The following is a 20813-nucleotide window of genomic DNA, read 5'->3' as shown; positions in this document are numbered from 1 at the left end:
GGGGCCAGGTTTCACAATGAACACACCCGAAACTCTGGCTGATTGGGACCCACACCCAGTTTCACACCTTGGCTCAGACGATTAGAGGATCATCAGGGGGTCCTTTTGTCCCTCTGTGGGAGGAAACTCCCACTAGGTTTATATCTGGGACTCTCCACCATTTGACCCCAGAACTGAAGAAGCTTCTCGGATGAGAGGTGAAACGTCTTCAAGCAACTTAAAGAAGTCCAGACGCTTTTCTTTCCAAGCTCCTTAGACTATCTGGGATAATAAATTTCATATTGCATGCATATATGTCTACCAATTAAATCTGGCCTGAGGTCTGCCATGTTTTAAATTCAGTTATTTCTCTCAGAAATTTGAGATCAAAATTACGACTGTGTTACCTTTATACTGTCACTAGTTAGTGCAAAAAGCTCAATGGGACATAGAAACCTTTAAATTAAATTCCATCACCTGATATATATTCTCAAATAATATCAAAGCTTTGAAAGCTGTTTACGGTCAGAATTTTTTGAAAACTGTAATTGTAAATAAATTCAAACAATTGAGCTTCTCTCTGTGTTAAACATAAATATAAACAACGGCTTGGACAAGGCATAGAAGCCAAACAGGTTCTCCAAAACCTGTGTTTGAAGTCTGGGTCTGCTGCTCTAAAAAATTAATATACATAAAGCAAAATGTGTCAAATTAACCAACATGTTAGCTGTAGGGACTGCTGCTGCAGCACCGTCAACAGCAGTACCAGCATAGTAACAAGACCTCACACTCACCGTAGGCGGCTGTTGATAGCACCATCCATGGAGAAGTGCAACTGATAAGAAACCAACAACAACTTCACTAGCCTAATTAAAAAAATGGTTTCAATATCAGTGATCAAAACAAAATTAAATATATACATACTATATATATGTGCATAATATTATATCTTATTTCATTTGTTTGTTTCACTCAGAAAAGCAAAGAACATGTAATCAGTTATGGGGCAACGCATTTCAAAGATGCACAGGTCTCAGTAAAAGAGATATGTGAACAAATGAAGACTGAAGCCGTCGTACTCGACCAGAACAGGGTGCAAACCAGAAAAGAGGCTGATATTGATGGAAATGCGCTGCCTACCGAGATGGAGAGCCTTCCCGAATTCCCCAAAGCAATGATAACTTCATTGTATCCACAGAACGGAGTTCCAAGCTCGAGTGAATAAATAACTACTTGATATCTTCAGTGGCACAGGAGACGAGTGGACATCATATTTCTTGCAATGATGCAATAAATGACTTTGCCTCTAGAAAAACTAGAAAACAGGTTCAAAGAAGAGGGAGGAGAAAAGTAGAGTTATGTTTGATTCCTAAACCGTGTTTGATATCTTGTTTTGGGAAGCTCAGGTAGATATTATTGGCTCATCATTCAAACCCTTTTTACTGCAGACAGGCACAGTGCAATACTCATTACACTAGAATTTAAAATCTGACATTTTACTTGATGCCAGAGGAGAGTCCTGAGGGTCGTTTTACATTTAAAAAATGCAAATTTAAAAATATGTACAGTTTGAATATAGATACAGTCACCTATATAACAAATTCAAATCAGCTGCAACAAAAGGCTAATACACACATTAATGAATCAGTAATTAAGGCCAGTGACATCATGTAAATGATCCTGATTTCATTTTAGGTACTTTAGGTGAAGTCTGATGCTCAAAGCTTTGCAGATTAATTACAAAGTAAGTTGATTGAGGAGGATCGTGACTTTAAAGTGTTTAAATATTTGTTTAGCCAGTTGGAAAAAAGTAGACAACATTGTTTAAACTCGGATGCAGACATCGTACACTGCGTTTATGTCACTATATTTATTTATTCATTTCAAAGGTCAATTTATAAAATTTAATTATTCACTAAAACGAATTCTTCGAGTTTAATTCTGGTTTATTTTTAAGGACAATAAATGTTTGCATTATGTTTTACTTTATAGAAGATAATGAAATCTGAAAATAAATTTATGACAGTTTGAGTCATGGATAAAAACATGGCTGATGACATCGTCAGTTCATTTTTAAATGATACAATTTACATTTTTAATATAAAAAATTTTTAAATATCCAAAGTGTTTCATGTAAAATGGATCAATTAAAGGAGAGTCACTGAGGAGCAAAGGCACCACATAGCAGAACAATTTTCCACAAAGAAAAGACATCTCCACCTTTTTAATGTAAACATGTTATGTTCAGGTAGATCGTGTACGTTTGGTCTAAAAATGTGTTTTTTTCCCAACACATTTACTTCTTTGAAAGGTCTTCAACGAGAAATTTCTCATTTGCCAAAAGGCTTTCATAGAAGATGTCTTTGCAGGCTGCACTGGCTTTCAGGGGACCACTGTAGAGCTCCCTCATCCTGTCCTGAGAGGTAGGCAGAGCTCTAATTTTGTCATATTGTTCTTGGTCGATAACTTCCTTGTATTGGAGCTCATCCAAAATGGGTGCGATGTTGCTCACTCTCTGGATCAGCTGGACTCTGTGTTTATCCACAAAATGCTTTCCTGGAGAAAAAAGGAAAGAAATGACAATAAAAGTTTACGGTTGTTTATCATGTGAAAATTTTATTCACTTTATTCTCAGCTTTCATAACAAAATGCTTTAAAAAAAATCACACTTATTTCATAATTAAAATTAATTAAATGTTAAAAATAGAACATAAATGATGTCTGTAGGAGCCATATGAGTTGTTCCTTTTTGACTAAGTGGGTTGGTTTAAATGGACTCACTGTATTGGTGCACAGGCGTGTGGGGCGTGTTTCATGGGTGTGGTAGATGATAAATGTGGTTGCACTCACCTGTTTACAGCACCTGATGTTGATGAGCAGAAAGGTAAGGTGAGCATGAGGCAAAACTTTCTGTTGACCGCAGCTTGAATGATTTTGATGTATTTTAACTGGAACTTGATGGTTTATGTGTATTTATGCACTAATTGATGCCATAGGCCAAGTTGTAGTTTGGTATAGTAGTTAGTGCAGTTCTTTGTGAGTAGCAGTTATTTGTTTGTGCAGTCTGTGCATTTGTTTAATAGTTAATCCCACATGCTGATTTGTATATTGGACAGCTGCATGTGGAATAAAAGAAGCAAATGGTACAGAAGTGTATTTTATGCTTTTATTGTTGCGCGTCATCTGTATCCTCATGTTTAGCCTGCCGCGGCCATAGTTGGAAGAGCCACAACAAATTGTCAACAGAAAAGTTTATAGGTTTTATTGGATTGTTTATACATATAAGATGAGTTTTATTGGTGAGAGTCTTATGGTTTGCTGTTGCCTTTGTCCACGCAGCTTTTAGATTAAGCCTTTGGCTACACAATACAGATTTCTTTCAGGAGTCTTATTCCCCTGTTAGGTTTCAGCAGTACAGCTGCACAAGGCGTTGTACTGATTTGCTTTCTAGTTATTGTGCATCAGGCGGCTGAAGCCATTGGCTTGGGAGTACCGCCGCAGTTTGTGTTGAAGACAGTTTGTCTTCCTCACAGCTGACGGTATGGAGGTACATAAATACCCACCGCTAGTATGTACAGAAGACTAGGTTGAGTTAGTTAGGTTTAATAGGCAGATAGAGGGGGATATTGCTCCTGTTAATTGTGTGTGTCCAAGGTTGATTGAAGGGAATGTCATCAAGTTGATGTGTTGGGATGAGGCTGTGTGGCATAGGTGCAGTTCAGCGTTTGGATTTTGTAATGTTTTGAAGAAAAATGGAGACACACCAATTAATACAATGTGGTGATGTGGATGGAAAGAAAAGACAGCCGAAATCGACTGCTAAGGCTTTGGAGAATCAGATTGAAAGGCTGCAAACAGAACGTCATACTAAGATTAATAAAATTAAAAAGGTCGTAAAAATTATTAAAGAGTTAAAGCAATCTGAGGATAATGTTTCCACTGTTCAGGCTCAGTTAGAGAATTTGTCTGTGTTGCTTAATGAGGCAACTCGTCTGCATGAAACCTTGCTTCCTTTGCTTCCTCAAGAAGAGCAAGAGAAACAAACTGCTTGGTTTATAAGTGTGAAAGCACATAATACTGAGTTTGTGGAAGAGATAAAGAAATGGCTTCGTGATGCAAAGGGAAACCCTCAGAGCAAAAATCAGGTGTCTGAGCTTGATTTGCCACATTTAAATCCACCTGGTGTTGAGTCTTCTGATGTATTACCTGCTGGAAATGGTTCTGGTGCTTCTAGGCACACCGGGAATGTTGGTAAAGGTGCTGCGATAGATGATGTTAATCCAAGTGATAGCGTCTCTAATGTTGCAAGCAGAAGTTGTAGGAAAAGTAAATCATCACTCAGTGGCTCAATGGTTTCATCTGCCTTGTCAGCACGCATAATGGCAGAAGCTGACATGGCTGCCCTTCTTGTTCGACAGAGGTTGTTGAAAGAAAAGCATGCTTTGGAAGAACAAGAAACACAGCTTAAGAAAAGAAAGGAGCTGCTTGACTTAGAAACTGAAATAGCAGCTTCAGCAGCAGAGGTGAATGTTTTAAAAGTTTCTGAAATGTCCCGAGTCTCAAGTGCGGTTAATGGTAAATCTGATGGAATGAATTCGTATTTAGAACGAGAGCAGGGGCGTTTGGGCGTTTTAAATCCTAACGCTCCTACGTTCAAACCTGTTACCAGAGCCCCAGGCCCACCAGAGGTGTACGAAGACCCCGAACCTCCCTCCACCCGCTCATGTGTAGTGTTGCTGTGTCCTGTTCTAAAGTGCTTTTAAAACATGGCAGGGCATGGCTTCCTGCCAGAGAGCAGCGAGTGTCAGCACGGCCCCTCTTGAGAACCCTCAATGTTTACATGAATTTAAAATTCAGAGGTGGCGCCAGAGGTGAGGCTGGACGCTGTATAGTGTGTCCACCCCCACAGCCCTATATGTATGTGTGAGTGTGAGTAATGTGGATGTCTAAGTTGTGGAATAACATTTTATGGCCCGCAAGATCATTTTATATAGATTTATTATTATTGTTATGCATGCCCCGGCGATATGGGGTCCTCAGGGACTAGTAAAGCGCTATACAAATACAGGCCATTTACCAATTCAGCAGACGTTTGTCACCAGAGCAAAGCCACAAACTGAAGCTGTTGTGAAAGCAAGTTCTATTGTAGCAGAGGAGCCAAATCAGCCCGGCCATTTACCGAGGGAGAGTTTCTGAAGAGCTGCATGATGAAGCTGTGCGACGTCTTGTGTCCAGACAAAACGCAGATCTTGGCAAATGTGAGCCTGAGCAGAAATACGATTGCTGATCGGGTTGGTGAGATGGCCACTGATTTAAGAACACAGTTGTGTGAAAGAAGCAAAAACTTCATTGCATACTCTCTTGCTGTGGATGAAAGTACAGACATGATGGACATTGCACAGCTGACCATCTTCATCCGTGGAGTGTAAATATTGAACATTAAATCAATGCACGGGACAACGACAGGAAAAGACATTTTTGAAAAGGTATTTCAAAGTGTAACCGACATGAAACTGCCCTGGGACAACAGATGGAGCGCTGGTGTTGTGCAGGATGTAGGATCTAGTAAAGATGTAGGAGAACTGTACGGTGAGTTAACAGCATATCACTGCATCACACACCAGGAAAGGCTGTGTGGTAAAGTCCTAAAAATGGAGCATGTAATGATCACCGTGACGCAGACCGTAAATTTGATCTGAGCTAAAGGTTTAAATCAGCGTCAATTTCAGTCTTTTATGTGGGAAATAGATTCAGAGTTTGCCAACATTCCTCATCATACAGAGGTCCGCTGGCTGAGTTGGGGAAAAGTTCTCAACAGAGTTTGAGCTCAGCAAGGAAACCTGTCAGTTCATGGACATGGCATGTATGATGCGGTGGAGGCATTTCAAGTGAAGCTGTCACAAATGCACCAGTGCAACCTGCCTCACTTTCCCTGTTGCCGAGTAATGTTGAACAAAGCTGGCGCACTTTGCTCGTCTACATGCGGCTCCAACCTTGTGTTTTCTTTCATTTATTTTTTCTGGGTTTTTTGGCAGCATGTTCATATTTCTACTTTGCATAATTTTGACAGGATATATTTTTATGGAGAGCAAAATATAAAATAAATAAAATAAAAAGTTAAAGTTTATTTTAAGTGCATTTATTCTGGAATAATTATTAACAACAGAGTAAACGTTCGTAGCCTGTATGATGTCACCAGGTCCAAATTATAACCAGTGTTTTAAATCCGCCCACTATGATATTAAAGCATAAAACAAAGAGTCTGATATTTCTTATGTTTACATCAGAAACAAAAGGCCAAAAGGCTTTAATATAAAAATTTTTTAAATATCCAAAGTGTTTCATGTAAAATGGATCAATTAAAGGAGAGTCACTGAGGAGCAAAGGCACCACATAGCAGAACAATTTTCCACAAAGAAAAGACATCTCCACCTTTTTAATGTAAACATGTTATGTTCAGGTAGATCGTGTACGTTTGGTCTAAAAATGTGTTTTTTTTTCCCAACACATTTACTTCTTTGAAAGGTCTTCAACGAGAAATTTCTCATTTGCCAAAAGGCTTTCATAGAAGATGTCTTTGCAGGCTGCACTGGCTTTCAGGGGACCACTGTAGAGCTCCCTCATCCTGTCCTGAGAGGTAGGCAGAGCTCTAATTTTGTCATATTGTTCTTGGTCGATAACTCCCTTGTCTTGGAGCTCATCCAAAATGGGTGCGATGTTGCTCACTCTCTGGATCAGCTGGACTCTGTGTTTGTCCACAAAATGCTTTCCTGGAGAAAAAAGGAAAGAAATACAATAAAAGTTTACGGTTGTTTATCATGTGAAAATTTTATTCACTTTATTCTCAGCTTTCATAACAAAATGCTTTAAAAAAAATCACACTTATTTCATAATTAAAATTAATTAAATGTTAAAAATAGAACATAAATGATGTCTTTCACTTTTTTCATCCAGACATTGAAACATTATTGTGTTTCCTGAATTTCCAAGAGTCAAGTTAATGTTGCAGTTAACTCTTTTATTACAGAGAATCTAATGAGCTGGTTTCGCTCGCTGCTGGATGCTTCATTCACATCTTTTAGCTGACTTTCAGAGGGTACTTCACGTGATCTTGGTTGTCAGCCATGGGGGGTCCAGGTTTTTTAGACAGACAGACCCATCATGATGAGCCCCCACAGATTTTTGTCTCAGCCCAGACCTGTCCTGGGTTTTTAGCAGCAGCACTCCTGACTTTGGGAATGGTTGCTTTAGTTGTTGTTTTTGGATTGTGCAGAACAGACTGTGGTGCTCATGGTCAAGGTTACATCAAGGGCAGCAAACACCAAATTAAATTTAAGGTAATGATACTGAATTCCACCTTAACAGCAGCTTCATTCTTCATACTAAAGAACACTGAGGCAATCGTTGATTCAGTGCCATATAAATAAAATTGAACTGATTGAATTGGAAATCAGCCATCACAGCTCATGGAACATCTGCTTATGGCCTGCATTTGTATAGCGCTTTTCTAGTCCATAGGACCCCAAAGCGCTTTACACTACATTCAGTCATCCACCCATTCACACACACATTCACACACTGGCGATAGCAAGCTACATTGTAGCCACAGCTGCCCTGGGGCGCACTGACAGAGGCGAGGCTGCCGGACACAGGCGCCACCGGGCCCTCTGACCACCACCAGCTAAGCCTGCTGAGTTCAGTTGGCTAAATCCACAAATAGTAGCAGCGTCGGTCAGCTGATCATAACCTTTACACAGAAGCCACCTGTGCTCACAAGAGAAATTATTATGATTTATTTTTGAGTGATTTCTGTCCTCATGCTGCAGCACCACAGCCGAACTTAGGGTTTAGTGATGTGTCATTCACAAACGAGCCGACACAAAGAGCTCATTCTTTGTAGCAAATGACAAAAGCCGACTCTTCAGCCTCAACCACTCAGCCCTGCTGAGAATCCATGCAACCAGCAGCTTTGATGGGCACACCGTGTGACCAATGGCATGCAGGGACAGATAAGGATCAGACAGTTATGTGAATAAAGGAAGGGGGCGAACAGCGAGTGTAGTGGTACGGACCAGGTACTCAGAGCACCACAGAAAAGTGAAGAAACAAGCAAAAATGGAAAAGGAGCAGCATCTGGCTGCATTTCATTGATTTTGGAGACCAAACAGCTGAGTGCAGACTCTTTCAAATCAGGAGCTGGCTAAAATGATACTTCTTTTTAGACTGCAGGAACACCACAAAGCACGTCACCAAAATCTCAAAGACTTATTTCCATTTCTGTGCCTCACAGTGCACACATCATTTTTTTTTTTTTTTTTTTTTTTTTCTCATTACTCTTGACCTCAGGCTAAGTTATAGTTTGAGTCAGGATCAGTTACAGGGAGAGGACTTCATGCTGCACCTACCGTCTGCCATTGTACATCCACCAGATGCTCCAGCTGGAACAAGCAGAGGGGAAAAACTATTGATTAATACTGTTAGAGCCAATCTATAGAGAAATATTTTTGATACTGTTTCAGTTATTATGTTACATGTTTAATTTTGTATGATATGTTGTTAGAGAATAAATGCTGCGCGTTTAATTTGTGTCGGGTAAGAAAAACATTACAGCGCATGTGTGGTAGCAGGTTAGAGTGAGCCAGGATGGCAATGGAAATGTGCGCTGTAGCAGCAAATAGTTTTTTGACCGTGACATCTTTTGTTTGTATGTACGAATCAGAAATAAATCTGCACAGCTCACATTAAAAAGTGGAAGAATTATTTTTTCGAAGCTTGGGACAGAAATTCGCCACTACAAATACTGATGATGATGTTTTACACTGATAGAATATAAACAACTTCCTTCCGTCCACAGGATGAAGGGCTGCTCATATTTAAAACTGTGCACCTTATTTGTTTCCAGTTGGTTGGAAACAATAAACGATGGGCTGATGCACCAGAAAACATTAAAACCAACTAAATCATGGCTCTTCTTTAGGTTATTAATATTTGGCTCCACTGGACATACATAGATAAGCTCATTTCAGGATTAAGTTATCTTTTCTTTTCTTTATTTTATTCGATCTATTGCTAATAAAACATTGCTAATAAAAACAGCACGCTGCCCTAATAACCAATGTGCTGATTACAACTGTGAGAATAGCTGAGAAAATGTTCCCCCTTCAGAAAGAAACCATGATATTTATTCAAAGGCTTCCTTTGATTAAAATCGTTTCAGCTTTGATTAGTTTCCAGCTTTTAAAATTAAAAGCTGCAAATCTGCAGAAAACAACAACTCTGCACGTTATCCATTTTCTTAAATACTGAGAATGTTATTCTCTGCATTTGTTTCGTTTTTTACGGCTTTTTTCTGTTGTTTTTGTATTTTGGGACAATAAAGACGAGTTTCCACTCTTGAAGTTCTATAGTCAAAGCACACGGCTCAATAATTTAGACTAAAATTTAAGCTTATACTACGTCATTTTGATAAACCATACGGAACTCACCGTCACTGGAACCACGTTTTGAGGACTGTCCACCTGTAGCGTTCTCTGCGGAAATGAGGAAGACACAGAGTTTGATGTGTGATGAATGTGTGATGGTGCTAAGAGCAGTAATATTAAAATACCATACATGGGTGTAATGTTACAGGCATTAAAGAACTATTGGAGGTTAAACGCAGTGACCCTCACAGCCGTTACGTATAATGGCTTCAGCTCCACATTTATACAGAAGAATGAAGCAGCTCCATCAGCACATTATATATGATTGTTATTACACAAGAAGTCAAGACTTTCATTTGTAATGTGAAACTGGAGCTGTGGAGCTGAACCTCTTAGCCGCGGAGACCTACGCTTTTTAATTTCATTTTTATTATTTAGCTTTCTCTCTCTCATAAACCTGCACCTTATTCCACAACGTTTTTCTTCATCCGAGGTCTTTAATCCTGTCAAACCACACGACATCTGCAGTCAGAGGCAGTGAAAATGATCAACCTGCGGAAGCAACATCTGGAACACTGTGGAATCACACTGGGGACAAATATAAGCTGAAACACCGTCGTGGAAATACGTTGTAGGCAACTCGCACAAATTCGCCAAACTGCGTTTTAAAACTGCGATTTGGGAACAAAATGTTCTCGGACGGTGTAAGGATCAGTGACTCTGTTAGCTGTTATAAACGGGGACTGGGGGGTAAAATCGAGAGGCTCTGAAGAAGAAAGTGAAACTGAAAGAAGAGCAAAGACGAGCGGGAAGTTTTTTGTTTATTTTGTTTTTTAAACATTTTTGCTTCCGTTTTAAACTTTATTTGTTGTACAGATGTGCGGATACGTCAGCGGTCCTTCCAGTAGTTGCTCATTATTAGGTTTCGCTCCGTACGATACAATAATCTAACACTCAGTCTTCAAACCCTGACACCGAGCTACCGCAGCGGTTTGTGTCGGGTTTAAAATATGAATCTAATCGCAGATTCTTACCTCTGCGCTGCTGTCGATTCGTTTCAGGATCTCCAGAACCACCGAAGCGCCTCCTCCGCGGTAAAGTCTGTGACCTCTTCCCTTCTACTTCCTCTTTTTTAACATTACGCGCGCCTTTTTCACGTTTTCTCTGCAGTCCAGAAGCAGATGATTTCAGACCATATGTTGTGCCAGAGTGATTCATTCAGTGTTTCGTTTTTTAGGTTCTTTGGGTGAAGTTTGATGCTCAAATCTTCACAGATGAAGTTGATTAAGGAGTTGAAAGTGTTTGTTTAGCCACTTTGAAAAAAGTCCTGTAACTTCCTAAGACCCGAGCGCTTGATTGGGACGTGATGAATGTGAAAACAAAGAATTATCTTTTTACCTAATTTTGCTCTACAATGGCCTGATATTCACATATGAGCACATTCGTTTTAGATTTCGATAGAACAGTGGCAGTATAATGTCCCCGTAAGTGGATATCAGGCCCTTGTAGAGCAAAATTTAGTAGTGTGGTCGAGACAACCCAAAATGGGATGTCCGCATATCTGGACAACAAATGCAAAACATCATTTAAAATCTTGTGCAGAAATTGTTCCCAGTGTTTTACCATCATATTTTTTGAATGAATATTCTGATTTTCTGCCTCCCCCGTCCCTCCATAATGTACACTGCATTATTATTATTTGAATAAATCATTTGATAAAAATGAAGATTTTATTTCAAAGATTAAATTATAAAACGTTTTAATTAATCATCAAAATGAACAAGAAAAACACGAGTTTAATTTTGGTTTATTTTTTTAAGGACAGTAAATCTTTGTCACTATGTTTCAAGTTACAATAAGATGATGACATTGAAAAACAGATTAATGAGGCTTTGGATGATTTATGGATAAAACTCATTCAGCTTCACGGCCCCGAGGATTCATAGTAATGCGAAAGGTACCCCTCTGCGTCCTTATGAACGCTCAGGATTCTTAATTGAAGCACTCCCCTTTTTATTCTCTTCGCGGCCCTAACCCTAGCATTAACCATCACCTTACATTTATCAATTTCAACCCGCTCTCACGCCTGGGAACGAGCAACATAGCGACGATTTGTCACATATATGTTACGTTTTGGGATGAGAACGTGTTTGGATAAAAACATGGCTGATGACATCGCTGATTCATTTTTAACATATATAACATTTACATTTTTTAATATAAAACTTTCAAATATCCATAGTTTTTCCTGTAAAATGGATCAATTAAAGGAGCCACTGAGGAGCAAATGCAACACATAGAACAGTTTTTACAAAAATGTAAGTGTAAAATAAAACCCCCACAAAGAAAAGGCATCTAAACCTTTGTAATGTAATCATGTCATGTTCTGGTAGATATTGGTAGATCTATATTTGGTCTAAAAACTGTTTTTTCAACACATTTAATCCTTTTCACTGAGCTCTTTAACGAGAAATTTCTCATTTGCCAAAAGGATGTCATAGAAGATCTTTTTGCAGGCTGCAGCTTGCAGGGGACCACTGTAGAGCTCCCTCATCTTGTCCTGAGTGGTAGACAGAGCTCTAATTCTGGTATAAGTTTCTTGGTTGATAACTTCATTGTCTAGGAGCTCATCCAAAACGGGTGCGATGTTGCTCACTCTGTTGGTCAGCTCGACTCTGTGTTTGTCCACAAAGTTCTTGTCTGGAGAAAGAAAAGGAAAGAAATTTAAAAAAAAAAAAAAAAAAGTTAAGGGTTGTTTATCATCTGAAGTTTTTATTCACTTTATTCTCCGCTTTCATAACAAAATGCTTTAAAAAATTCATTTATTTCATAATTAAAATTCATTAAATGTTAAAAACACATTCGTTCCTTTTGGTCGACTATTTAAAAAGAACATAAATGACATCTTTCCTTTTTTCATCCAGACATTTAAAGATTATTGTATCTAGTTAATGTTGCAGTCTTCTCTTTTATTATCAGGAAATGAGGAGCTGCATGAGAGTGCATCTGCTTGGCAGTTTCAAGGCCTCGGGCACAAAGGTGAGAAGTAACGAAGTACAAATACAAATGTATTTTACCCGAGTCTTATTTTTTCTGACTACTTTTTACTTTTACTCCCTGCCTTTATAAACAAATATCTGTACTTTCTACTTCTCACATTTTCTAAACCGGCTCGTTGCTTTAACGCATTTTAGTCGAGTTATTATTTCGTCACTGCGAGCCTCCAAACATCCAAACGATTTAAACCTGAAGAGAAACACATGGTAGGCGGTCCTGTTCGATTATCATTCACCAGAGGATGGTGATCTCATGGTAATCTATGGGGCCTTATAAGGCTCACTGGCCTTAGATTTGATGGTGGGCTGAAGGTTTCAAACTTTGATCCTCGTGCTTCTCTTTCAGCTAATCTAATTAATGCTATTTAAACATATGTTAGGGTGTAGGAACACAACAAAGCACATGTCAACAAAATATGAAACACTTAATTTCTGTGAATCCAGCGGACATGTTTTTGTTTTTTACGCTTGACCATGTCCGAAGTTTTAGTTTGACTCAGGATCAGTTACAGGCGAGGTCTTCACCTACCGCCTGCGGTTCCACCAGCTGCTCCAGCTGACGCACTCGAGGCTGGAACAAGCAGAGATCTAGTGTAAGAGCATTTTATTCTTTTGTTTGTGTTGTTGCACATTTTAACACTCAGTTAAATAAAAACTGATGCACGAGGAAAATAACTGGTTAGATACTCAAGGAAATAAAAACGGGACTATAATGTTCTGGGGAGACGACAAATCATTCAGAATTAATTAATGGTGTGTAGAGGCGGGAGGAGCGATCCAGTAAGTCGCCCCCCTTTTACGCACAATTTGATCTGCCACCAATAATCAGAATGGGAGGGGCAGACAAAGCGTCCACGCTCCATGTTTCCCGTGAAAACAGGACAAAATGTCGACGCTTGGAAGAGAAGAGAAGACACATGGACACATTTCGCATTTGACGTCAAGGAAAGTACGAGCACAGAAAACCTTTACAGACTTTAATCAACCGAATTAGCTTTAGAATTAGTCTGCGATAATCTTCCGATATTTAGTCAACTAAAGCTAAAAGAATTTAGACAAAAATTATGATTAAAACTAAATCAAACGTAGCACTCGTCTATACTGTGAAATGTCGGTAAAGAAGAAAGGAAAACAGCAAATCAGCCTCGTCCCGTCGAGGCTGATTTGAAAGGTGAAGCAGCGCAGAAACTCACCGTCAGTGGGAGCAGGTTTCGAGGAATTTCCACCTGTAGCTTCCTCTGCAAAAATGAAGACACAGTGTTAGAGTCCGTGACGGTGTTTCAGTGGATCACACAGAGACGAACAGTAATATTAAAATATCATACATGGGTGTAATGTTACAGGCTTTGAAGAACAAGTGATCCTCACGTACTATGGCTTCAGTTCCACATTTATACAGAGGAATGACGTATCCCTCAGCTCCATCAGAGCTATCAGGACATTTTATAAGATTATTATTACTCAAGAAGTCGAAGTCCAGACTTATCGTGGGACTGGGAAATCGCATCTGTGCGCATGCGCCAAGCGCATGGCGCCAGTGCCTGATCAACGTCAAAGAGGTCTGTCATTTCCATGCTCTGGCAGCCGATAAATGCGGAACTTATACCAGCATTATCTCCCCATTCTGGCTAGCGTTAACGACATCAACACAGTCACACGGACGTACAGTCCTTCTGTACGGGTGTAGGTTCTGCACAACGTTTCCTCGTACACATTTCTAATTGTTACACGCGAACGGCGCATAAAGTAGCTGCTCTAATTAGGCTCGGTCGCGCCCGCTGACTTCACTTTTAATCTGCAGATCGGGAGTAAAACGGGCTCGGACACGTATGGAAGAGTGACTCTGTTCGCTGTTATTAAATAAACGCTGAAAAACAATCGAGAGGCTCTGGTCAGATAAGAAAAATGAAAGTGAAAATGCAGCATCCGAACACTCAGCCATCATTAAACCCTGACTTCCGTCTGTGCAGGTTTTAGGCTGCAGAATCACAGTCGTTGATCTTACCGAGTTCTTTCGCCTCTTCGCTGCAGCCGATCTGTTTCAGGATCTCGAGAGTCACCCTCAGAGCCCCCTCCTCAGTAAAAATAGACACCAGCGCGTCTGTGACCTGCAGACGGCTTTTGTCCTCCACCCTGTTGCGTCTTACGCGCGGCGGTTCTCTGCGGTCCAGAAGCTGGTGGCAGAACTTCTCATAGTTCCCCTTTTCCAAGTCCTCCAGAGTGTCTGCCACAGCGGATTTGATAGTTTTGGCCATTATTCACCGAGATCCAAAACTGCACCTCTGATTGTAACCGCTGTTGCTTTCCGGTGTGGTGCCAGAGTAGCTATGTAAAGCTGCTTTAAGCAATTTGGAACTGTAAGAGAGAAAAAAACGGTGCATTCAAATGCCTTCGGAAACAGAAATACTCTTTATAATAGCTCAGTCTGTTTCACAGCTTTTACAGATTATTTCACAGTGTAGTGATTTCACAGGCCTAACAATTCTGTGATGTATCTCAGGGCAGATATTTCAATTATTTGTATTTATTTTGTTATTGTCACATTGCTTCGGAGCAACACTAGCAGTGTAAGTGCAAAACTAACATAATTATGATTAATAATATATCAGTAACATCATTTAACCCTTTACATGGGCAACAACCACAGTCATGAGCCTGGGAACGGACACTTTTATCTAAGCTTAAGCTACAAACTCAGTCTTCTTTAACTGCACCACCACAAGCCCAAAACAGATTCAGCCTTTCTAAAGTAACATAAGGAAACCTGTGATGTCTGTCAGCATGGAACAAACGGGAGAAGCCCACTAACCGCAGGTCCTCACAGGCTCACTGGATGGGTCACAGTGTAACAAGCACAGTTACAGTTATGCAATTCCTCGTTCATCACTCATTTCCAGCCGACCACCTTATAGATCACATCCATCTATTACAGTATAATGGCATATTTTCAACATATGAGAGCTAACATTTCATTCCTTTAGAGAAACACAAACAACTTTCATCTTTTGGGGCTTCGATTCACAAGTCAGTGATACCACTGCTTAAATCCAAAAGAAAAACTCACCACGCTGTTTGCTTTGCTTGCTAAACATAATTTAAACTGCTGCTGCGCTGACAAACTACTCAGTAACTGACAGGGAGCAAGGTCAGGTTGTATAAGTAATGTTTTTCTCAGCATATAAAACCTTTCAGAAAATCACTGGAGTGTTTAATGAATGCAAATATTTTCAAAGCCAGAGTTTATATCCATAAGGAAAATGTAAACTGCACAAAGCAGAACCACATCATGAAAAAATAATGCCAGACCAGATCATTTTTACTTTTAGTGTCCCAGAGAGCAGGGTACAGTGAAACGTGTTTCTGCTTACACCCTAAGCAGAAAAAAGCAGAATCCATGTAATGCATGGATGTGCTTTATTTTAATGGATGGATGTAAAAATAGTACAGTCTCAGCCACAGTTAAAATAAAAGTGCCACAGGCCCCCAGTCAGGGCCTTATACTATGAGTTAGTGCAGGAATTTATATTTGCAACCGTGATAAAAAAACTAAGAAAAATAAAAACAAAGTTAGTTAAAAACAGTAAAAGCAACCCTGACATTGTGTAGAGAGAAGTGCAAATGGCATTAATAAGTGATATGTACACTTTAAAGGTAAGAAAAACGTTTGGATGAAGGTATAATAGAAAATATGTTTGGGATCTTGTGCCTCACAGGTGTGTTCACCTGTGACAGACTGAAGCCTTATTGTACAGATATAACTAAAGATCAGTAGGAATGATTCCCCGAAGTGTTCTTTATGGCAGTGAGGCTGAAAGGTCTGAGGGAGAAGTGTGAAGTGGGAGTGACGGGTCGTCCATGAAGGAGAGCAGCTTATCTGTTTCTTCAGTGACCTTTGACCCTCACCGACTAAATCGCCTCCAAATTCTGACCGGTGATGCTTCCAGCTTTGGAGATTAGTTTATTAATTTACACAATACAGTTAAATAATAATAATGGATTGCATTTATAGAGCGCTTTTCGGGGCCCTCAAAGGGCTGTACAATCCCACTATTCATTCACTCTCACATTCACACACTGGTGGAGGCTACAGGTGTAGCCACAGCTGCCCTGCAGACTGACAGAAACGAGGTTGCCATATCACGCCATTGGCCCCTCTGGCCAACACCAGTAGGTGGCAGGTGAAGTGTCTTGCCCAAGGACACAACGACAGAGACTGTCCGAGCCGGGGCTCGAACCGGCAACCTTCCGATTACAAGACGTACTGCCAACTCTTGAGCCACGATCGCTCTTGTAAATTATATAAACAGACGTGGAAAAGTCACAATAAGAGTGTCCAGGTGGAAAAATAGACAAAGAGGCAAAACTGGCAACTAAAAAATGACAAATACCTCAAATCGACGGCCAAATCGCAAAAATCAGACACTAGAAAACACCTCTGCAGGTAAAACCACAGCAGCATAAAATCCCTTAACATTGTTTTTTATATTTCTGACAGTTGCTTTTGAGTGTCCATACAAAGTAGCAGAGGATGAACATCATTTCAAAGGTGAAGTGAGGCATGATAGTAGGACGATGCTTCTGTTTTTTTTTTCTTTTCGTATATTATGGCATAAACCTTGGTTATTTAACTTAACCTGTAAGTTTAACTGTTACTATTACAGAACATGTTCTTCATTAAAAACACAAAGTTTCATCAAACAATAATAATATCCTAAATTTAAAAAAAGAATAACAGCATATTAACACTGATTTGCTAACGTTTGAGCTTCCTCTGAGCTCCACGTTTCAGTTAGTGTGAACACCTAGGAGAGTAAAAGACGATGTGGTTTTCAAAAGGCATAAACTTGACACATTTCTTGACTGTTCTGAGCAAGAATACTTCCATCTTTTACAGTTTTAAAATAATAAAAAGGGCTCAAAGTAGATGTTTAGGGACCCCACAGTTCTTGCAAGCACCACTTTAGTATGACAGCAATGTAAAGCCTTTTTATAGCAGTTGAGTCTCTTTTAGTTCTTGTTTTGTGGATTTCTTCCTTCTGCGTTCTTCTGTTTCTGATTCTCAGTCCATCTTGCGTGTGGCTTTGTTTGGAACAGATTTTCTACAATGTTATGCTCAGGGAAGTGAGAGACAAGGTTAAACCTTCAACTTAAAACCTCTGAGGTAGTCCACTGTGGATTTTGAAGTATATATTGGCTCAAAGCAGGGTTTGGGAAAGCTTCCAAGTCTGCATTCTTGATAAGAGTGTAGAATGTTATGATAGGCTACCTCTGAACAGATGGACGATCCAGTTTTGGCAACAATAAAAACTGAAAACATTGAGCTATGACTAAAAGGAGGACCTGTTGAACCGCAATGAAATCTTTTTAGTTTCTCTGAAATTATTTTATTTATTTTATGAAATTCTTTAGGATTAAAATTTAATGACACAACAGTTATAAAGTCAATTGTTTTGAAATAAATCTGTAGTTGGAGCTTGTGTGTGAATACTAGAGCCTTTCACACAGTTTTCCAGCTGCTGTGAAGTCTTTCACCTGCAAAACATAAAAGAAATCATAGATAGCATATAGTTGTTTATATGAACAAGTTAACAGAAAGATCAACTCACTGTCCAGGTGAGATGTCTAATTTCCTCCACCGGCTTCTGTGACTGAAAAACACAAATGAATCAAAATGTTAGCCTCCATGTTAGCCTCCATGTTAGCGGTGTAACAGGAGAGCAGTTTTAGTTTCAGAATGAAAATAAACTCTGACAATTGCAATTTTAAAATATCAGTGTTGCATATGTTTTATCATTTCGCTGTTACAGCTGCCCTGTTGGCTGCCCCTTCAAAAAGACAAAAACAAATCTGGAACGTTGCACTATCAAGCTGCAGGGCCAGACTCTCCATTGTTATGTAATTTCCATGGAACTAAATTTGACTGTTGAGCAGCAAGTCAGCACATGTCCAGAGTCACATCCTGACACTGGAGTGTCACACAGACTTTAGAAAAAGGTTGAAGAATTCAGAGATTCTGTCATTTCTCTGTTTTTCTCTGTTTTTACTGCATAAAGCTGGTTTCAAGTGTGATGCTACAAAAAGAAACTTTAGCACTTTGTTACTGTAGGGCTGCATTTTAACGCAGACCAGACCCGTGTAAATGCTGGGCGATTGAGAAAATAAAAAAAAATTCAAAATGTTATTGCGCCAGAAATCGAATAACTGGCCAACTCTTCTTTGTAGAATTGCTTTAATTTGGCCATATTTGAAGGTTTCCAGCATGAACCGCATGTTTAAAGTATCTCAGTCTGATTGAACTTGAACTATTTAAGTTCATGCCAGATACAACTGGTTTTTCACACAAGTCTTGGGGATCATTCAGATGTTTTTTTTTTTTTTTTTTTTTTTTTTTTTTTTTTTTTTTTTTTTTGGTAAACGTGAGACGAGCCTTCATTTTTTTGCTTCTTTGGTTGGCAGTGGTTTTGTCCTTGGACTCTCCTATTGAGGCCATTTTTGCTCATTCTCTCTTTTTTTTGTTGAACCATGACCTCTGACCTTAACTGAGCCAGGTGAGGCCTGCAGTTCTTTAGAAAATGTTCTGAGTTCTTCTGTGACCTCCTGGATGAGTCATTGATGCACTCTTGGAGTAATTTTGGTCGGCTGGTCAGGTTCAGCACTGTCCTAAGTTTTCTCCATGTGTGGATAATTTCTCACTGTTGTTCACTGGAGTCCTGAAAGCCTTAGAAATGGCTTTGTGAACCTTTCAGACTGATAGATGTCAGTGCCTTTTTTTCCTCAGCTGTTTCTTTAAATCTTTTAGCTTACTTCACTTTGTCAGACAGCTTCTATTAAATGATTTCTTGATTGGTCTGGCAGTAATCAGGCCTGATTTAATATGATATGAGGGACAAGTCGTTTTGCTTCAGGTAGGTTTTTCTTCATAAATCAAATCATTATTTAAAACTGCATTTTGTATTTGGTCTGGTTATCTTTTAATAGTACTAACATTTTTAATGATCTGACGCATTAAAAATAGAAATCAAGAAGGGGAGCAGTTCTTTTCCACAGCACTGTATTAACTCTTGTTTTTGTTTTCTCATAATCAAATATTGAAGTCAGAGACCTCTGCTTGGTTTCACCCCTTTTGTGACACGGTAAGCCCCAAATGACAGCAGCGATCAGTTTAGGAAGTTTAAAAGTGAAAGTAAATAAATGAGACCCTTTTATTGTTGGTTAAAAATGTCTGCAGTATTGTTTCTGGTTCTGTTACCCATCGATCTCTGTAGTTAGTTTTTACCCTGTGATTAACTGTGATGACGCTTCTGTGTAAATCCAGATGTACAAATGACCACTAACTGAAACTTGGACATTGATCTCACCGAGTGTTTCCGCCTCGTTGCTACATCCAATCGCTTTCAGCAGGTCCACAGTCACCCCAAGAGCCCCCTCCTCGGTAAAGTGGGACACCAGCACGTCTGCGATCTGCAGGCGGCTTTTATTTTCCACCCTGTTGCGCTTGACGCGTGGCGCTTCCCTGCGGTCCAGAAGCTGGTGGCAGAACTTCTCAAAGTCTTCCTTTGATATGTCCTCCAGCGCGCTCACCAAAGCAAGCTTTATAGTTTTGTCTGACATTTCGTGGCCCAGAAAGTTCTTGTAGCTCTGTCTGAACTGCAAAATACGCTTTTGTCTCGAACTTTAAGGAAGATGACTTTAGAAGGCGCACCCGGAAAAAGACGCATTTACTGCGACTGGGAAATATGGGTGCTCTAAGAGCTATAAGCGGAACACACACAGCAGCAAACATCTGGAACACACTCTGTCTTACGATAACAGTGGGGTCATGTTCCAAGTACAGTAAGACTTGCTGTAGGGATCCACCAACAACGCCTGTGTGAGTAGATCTGTCGACTCATATTGTGCATTGGTTTGCAGTTTTCTTGGTATGTTTGATTTTATAAATCCTAACAACCACATGGTATAGCGCCGCTAGGGGGTTTCGTCCTATTATTGTAGCACGTCTGTGGAGGCTCTGAGTTATGGAGGATCACAAGAGCCATTATTCTCTCGCCTCTGTCAGTGCGCCCCAGGGTGGCTGTGGCTACAATGTAGCTGCCATCACCAGTGTGTGAATGGGTGGATGACTGGATGTGTAAAGCGCTTTGGGGTCCTTAGGGACTAGTGAAGCGCTATACAAATACAGGCCATTTACCATTATTTCGATGCGCGTGGCTCTTGTGGTCCTCCATACTCAGTCATCCAGGTCATCATAGTCTAAGGGCGATGGGGCGATCGTGGCTCAAGAGTTGGGAGTTCGCCTTGTAATCGGAAGGTTGCTGGTTCGAGCCCCGGCTTGGACAGTCTCGGTCGTTGTGTCCTT

At 39.9% G+C, this 20813-nt stretch overlaps 1 protein-coding gene and 1 pseudogene across 3 annotated transcripts; both read right to left on the bottom strand.

Annotated features, from left to right (window-relative positions):
• Positions 1-2211: 2211 nt before the first annotated feature.
• On the bottom strand, positions 2212-20165 carry LOC146659943 (apoptosis-associated speck-like protein containing a CARD pseudogene; annotated as a pseudogene).
• Positions 6159-14778, bottom strand: LOC146659944 (apoptosis-associated speck-like protein containing a CARD). 3 transcript variants are annotated; one of them, XM_085423936.1, is made up of 4 exons: positions 14463-14778; positions 13651-13695; positions 8385-8417; positions 6159-6749 (listed from the first exon to the last, which is right to left on the bottom strand). In XM_085423936.1, the coding sequence occupies exons 1-4, from the start codon at positions 14710-14712 to the stop codon at positions 6490-6492; spliced, it is 588 nt and encodes a 195-aa protein (XP_085280062.1). In that variant the 5' UTR covers positions 14713-14778; the 3' UTR covers positions 6159-6489. The 3 variants fall into 3 exon arrangements, with proteins under 3 accessions (XP_085280062.1, XP_085280061.1, XP_085280060.1); XM_085423935.1 differs by lacking the exons at positions 13651-13695; positions 14463-14778 and adding exons at positions 9465-9509; positions 10436-10489; XM_085423934.1 differs by lacking the exons at positions 6159-6749; positions 8385-8417 and adding exons at positions 11194-12101; positions 12987-13028.
• Positions 20166-20813: the final 648 nt, after the last annotated feature.

This window comes from Rhamphochromis longiceps, linkage group LG11, assembly GCF_057381845.1.
Source record: "Rhamphochromis longiceps isolate RC_006_pf linkage group LG11, R_longiceps_female_GT1.1, whole genome shotgun sequence".
Taxonomy (NCBI): domain Eukaryota; kingdom Metazoa; phylum Chordata; class Actinopteri; order Cichliformes; family Cichlidae; genus Rhamphochromis; species Rhamphochromis longiceps.
This window is presented reverse-complemented; position numbering and strand designations above follow the sequence as displayed.

Bases quoted from the DNA above. Each gene is read 5' to 3' on its own strand.
- LOC146659944 (XM_085423934.1), bottom strand. From the start codon at position 14,712: ATGGCCAAAACTATCAAATCCGCTGTGGCAGACACTCTGGAGGACTTG. The intron at 13,029-13,650 runs GTGAGTTTCTGC...TGCTTGTTCCAG, and splicing joins GAAACCTGCTCCCACTGACG to CCTCGAGTGCGTCAGCTGGA. The intron at 12,102-12,986 runs GTAGGTGAAGAC...TTCTTTCTCCAG, and splicing joins AGCTGGTGGAACCGCAGGCG to ACAAGAACTTTGTGGACAAA.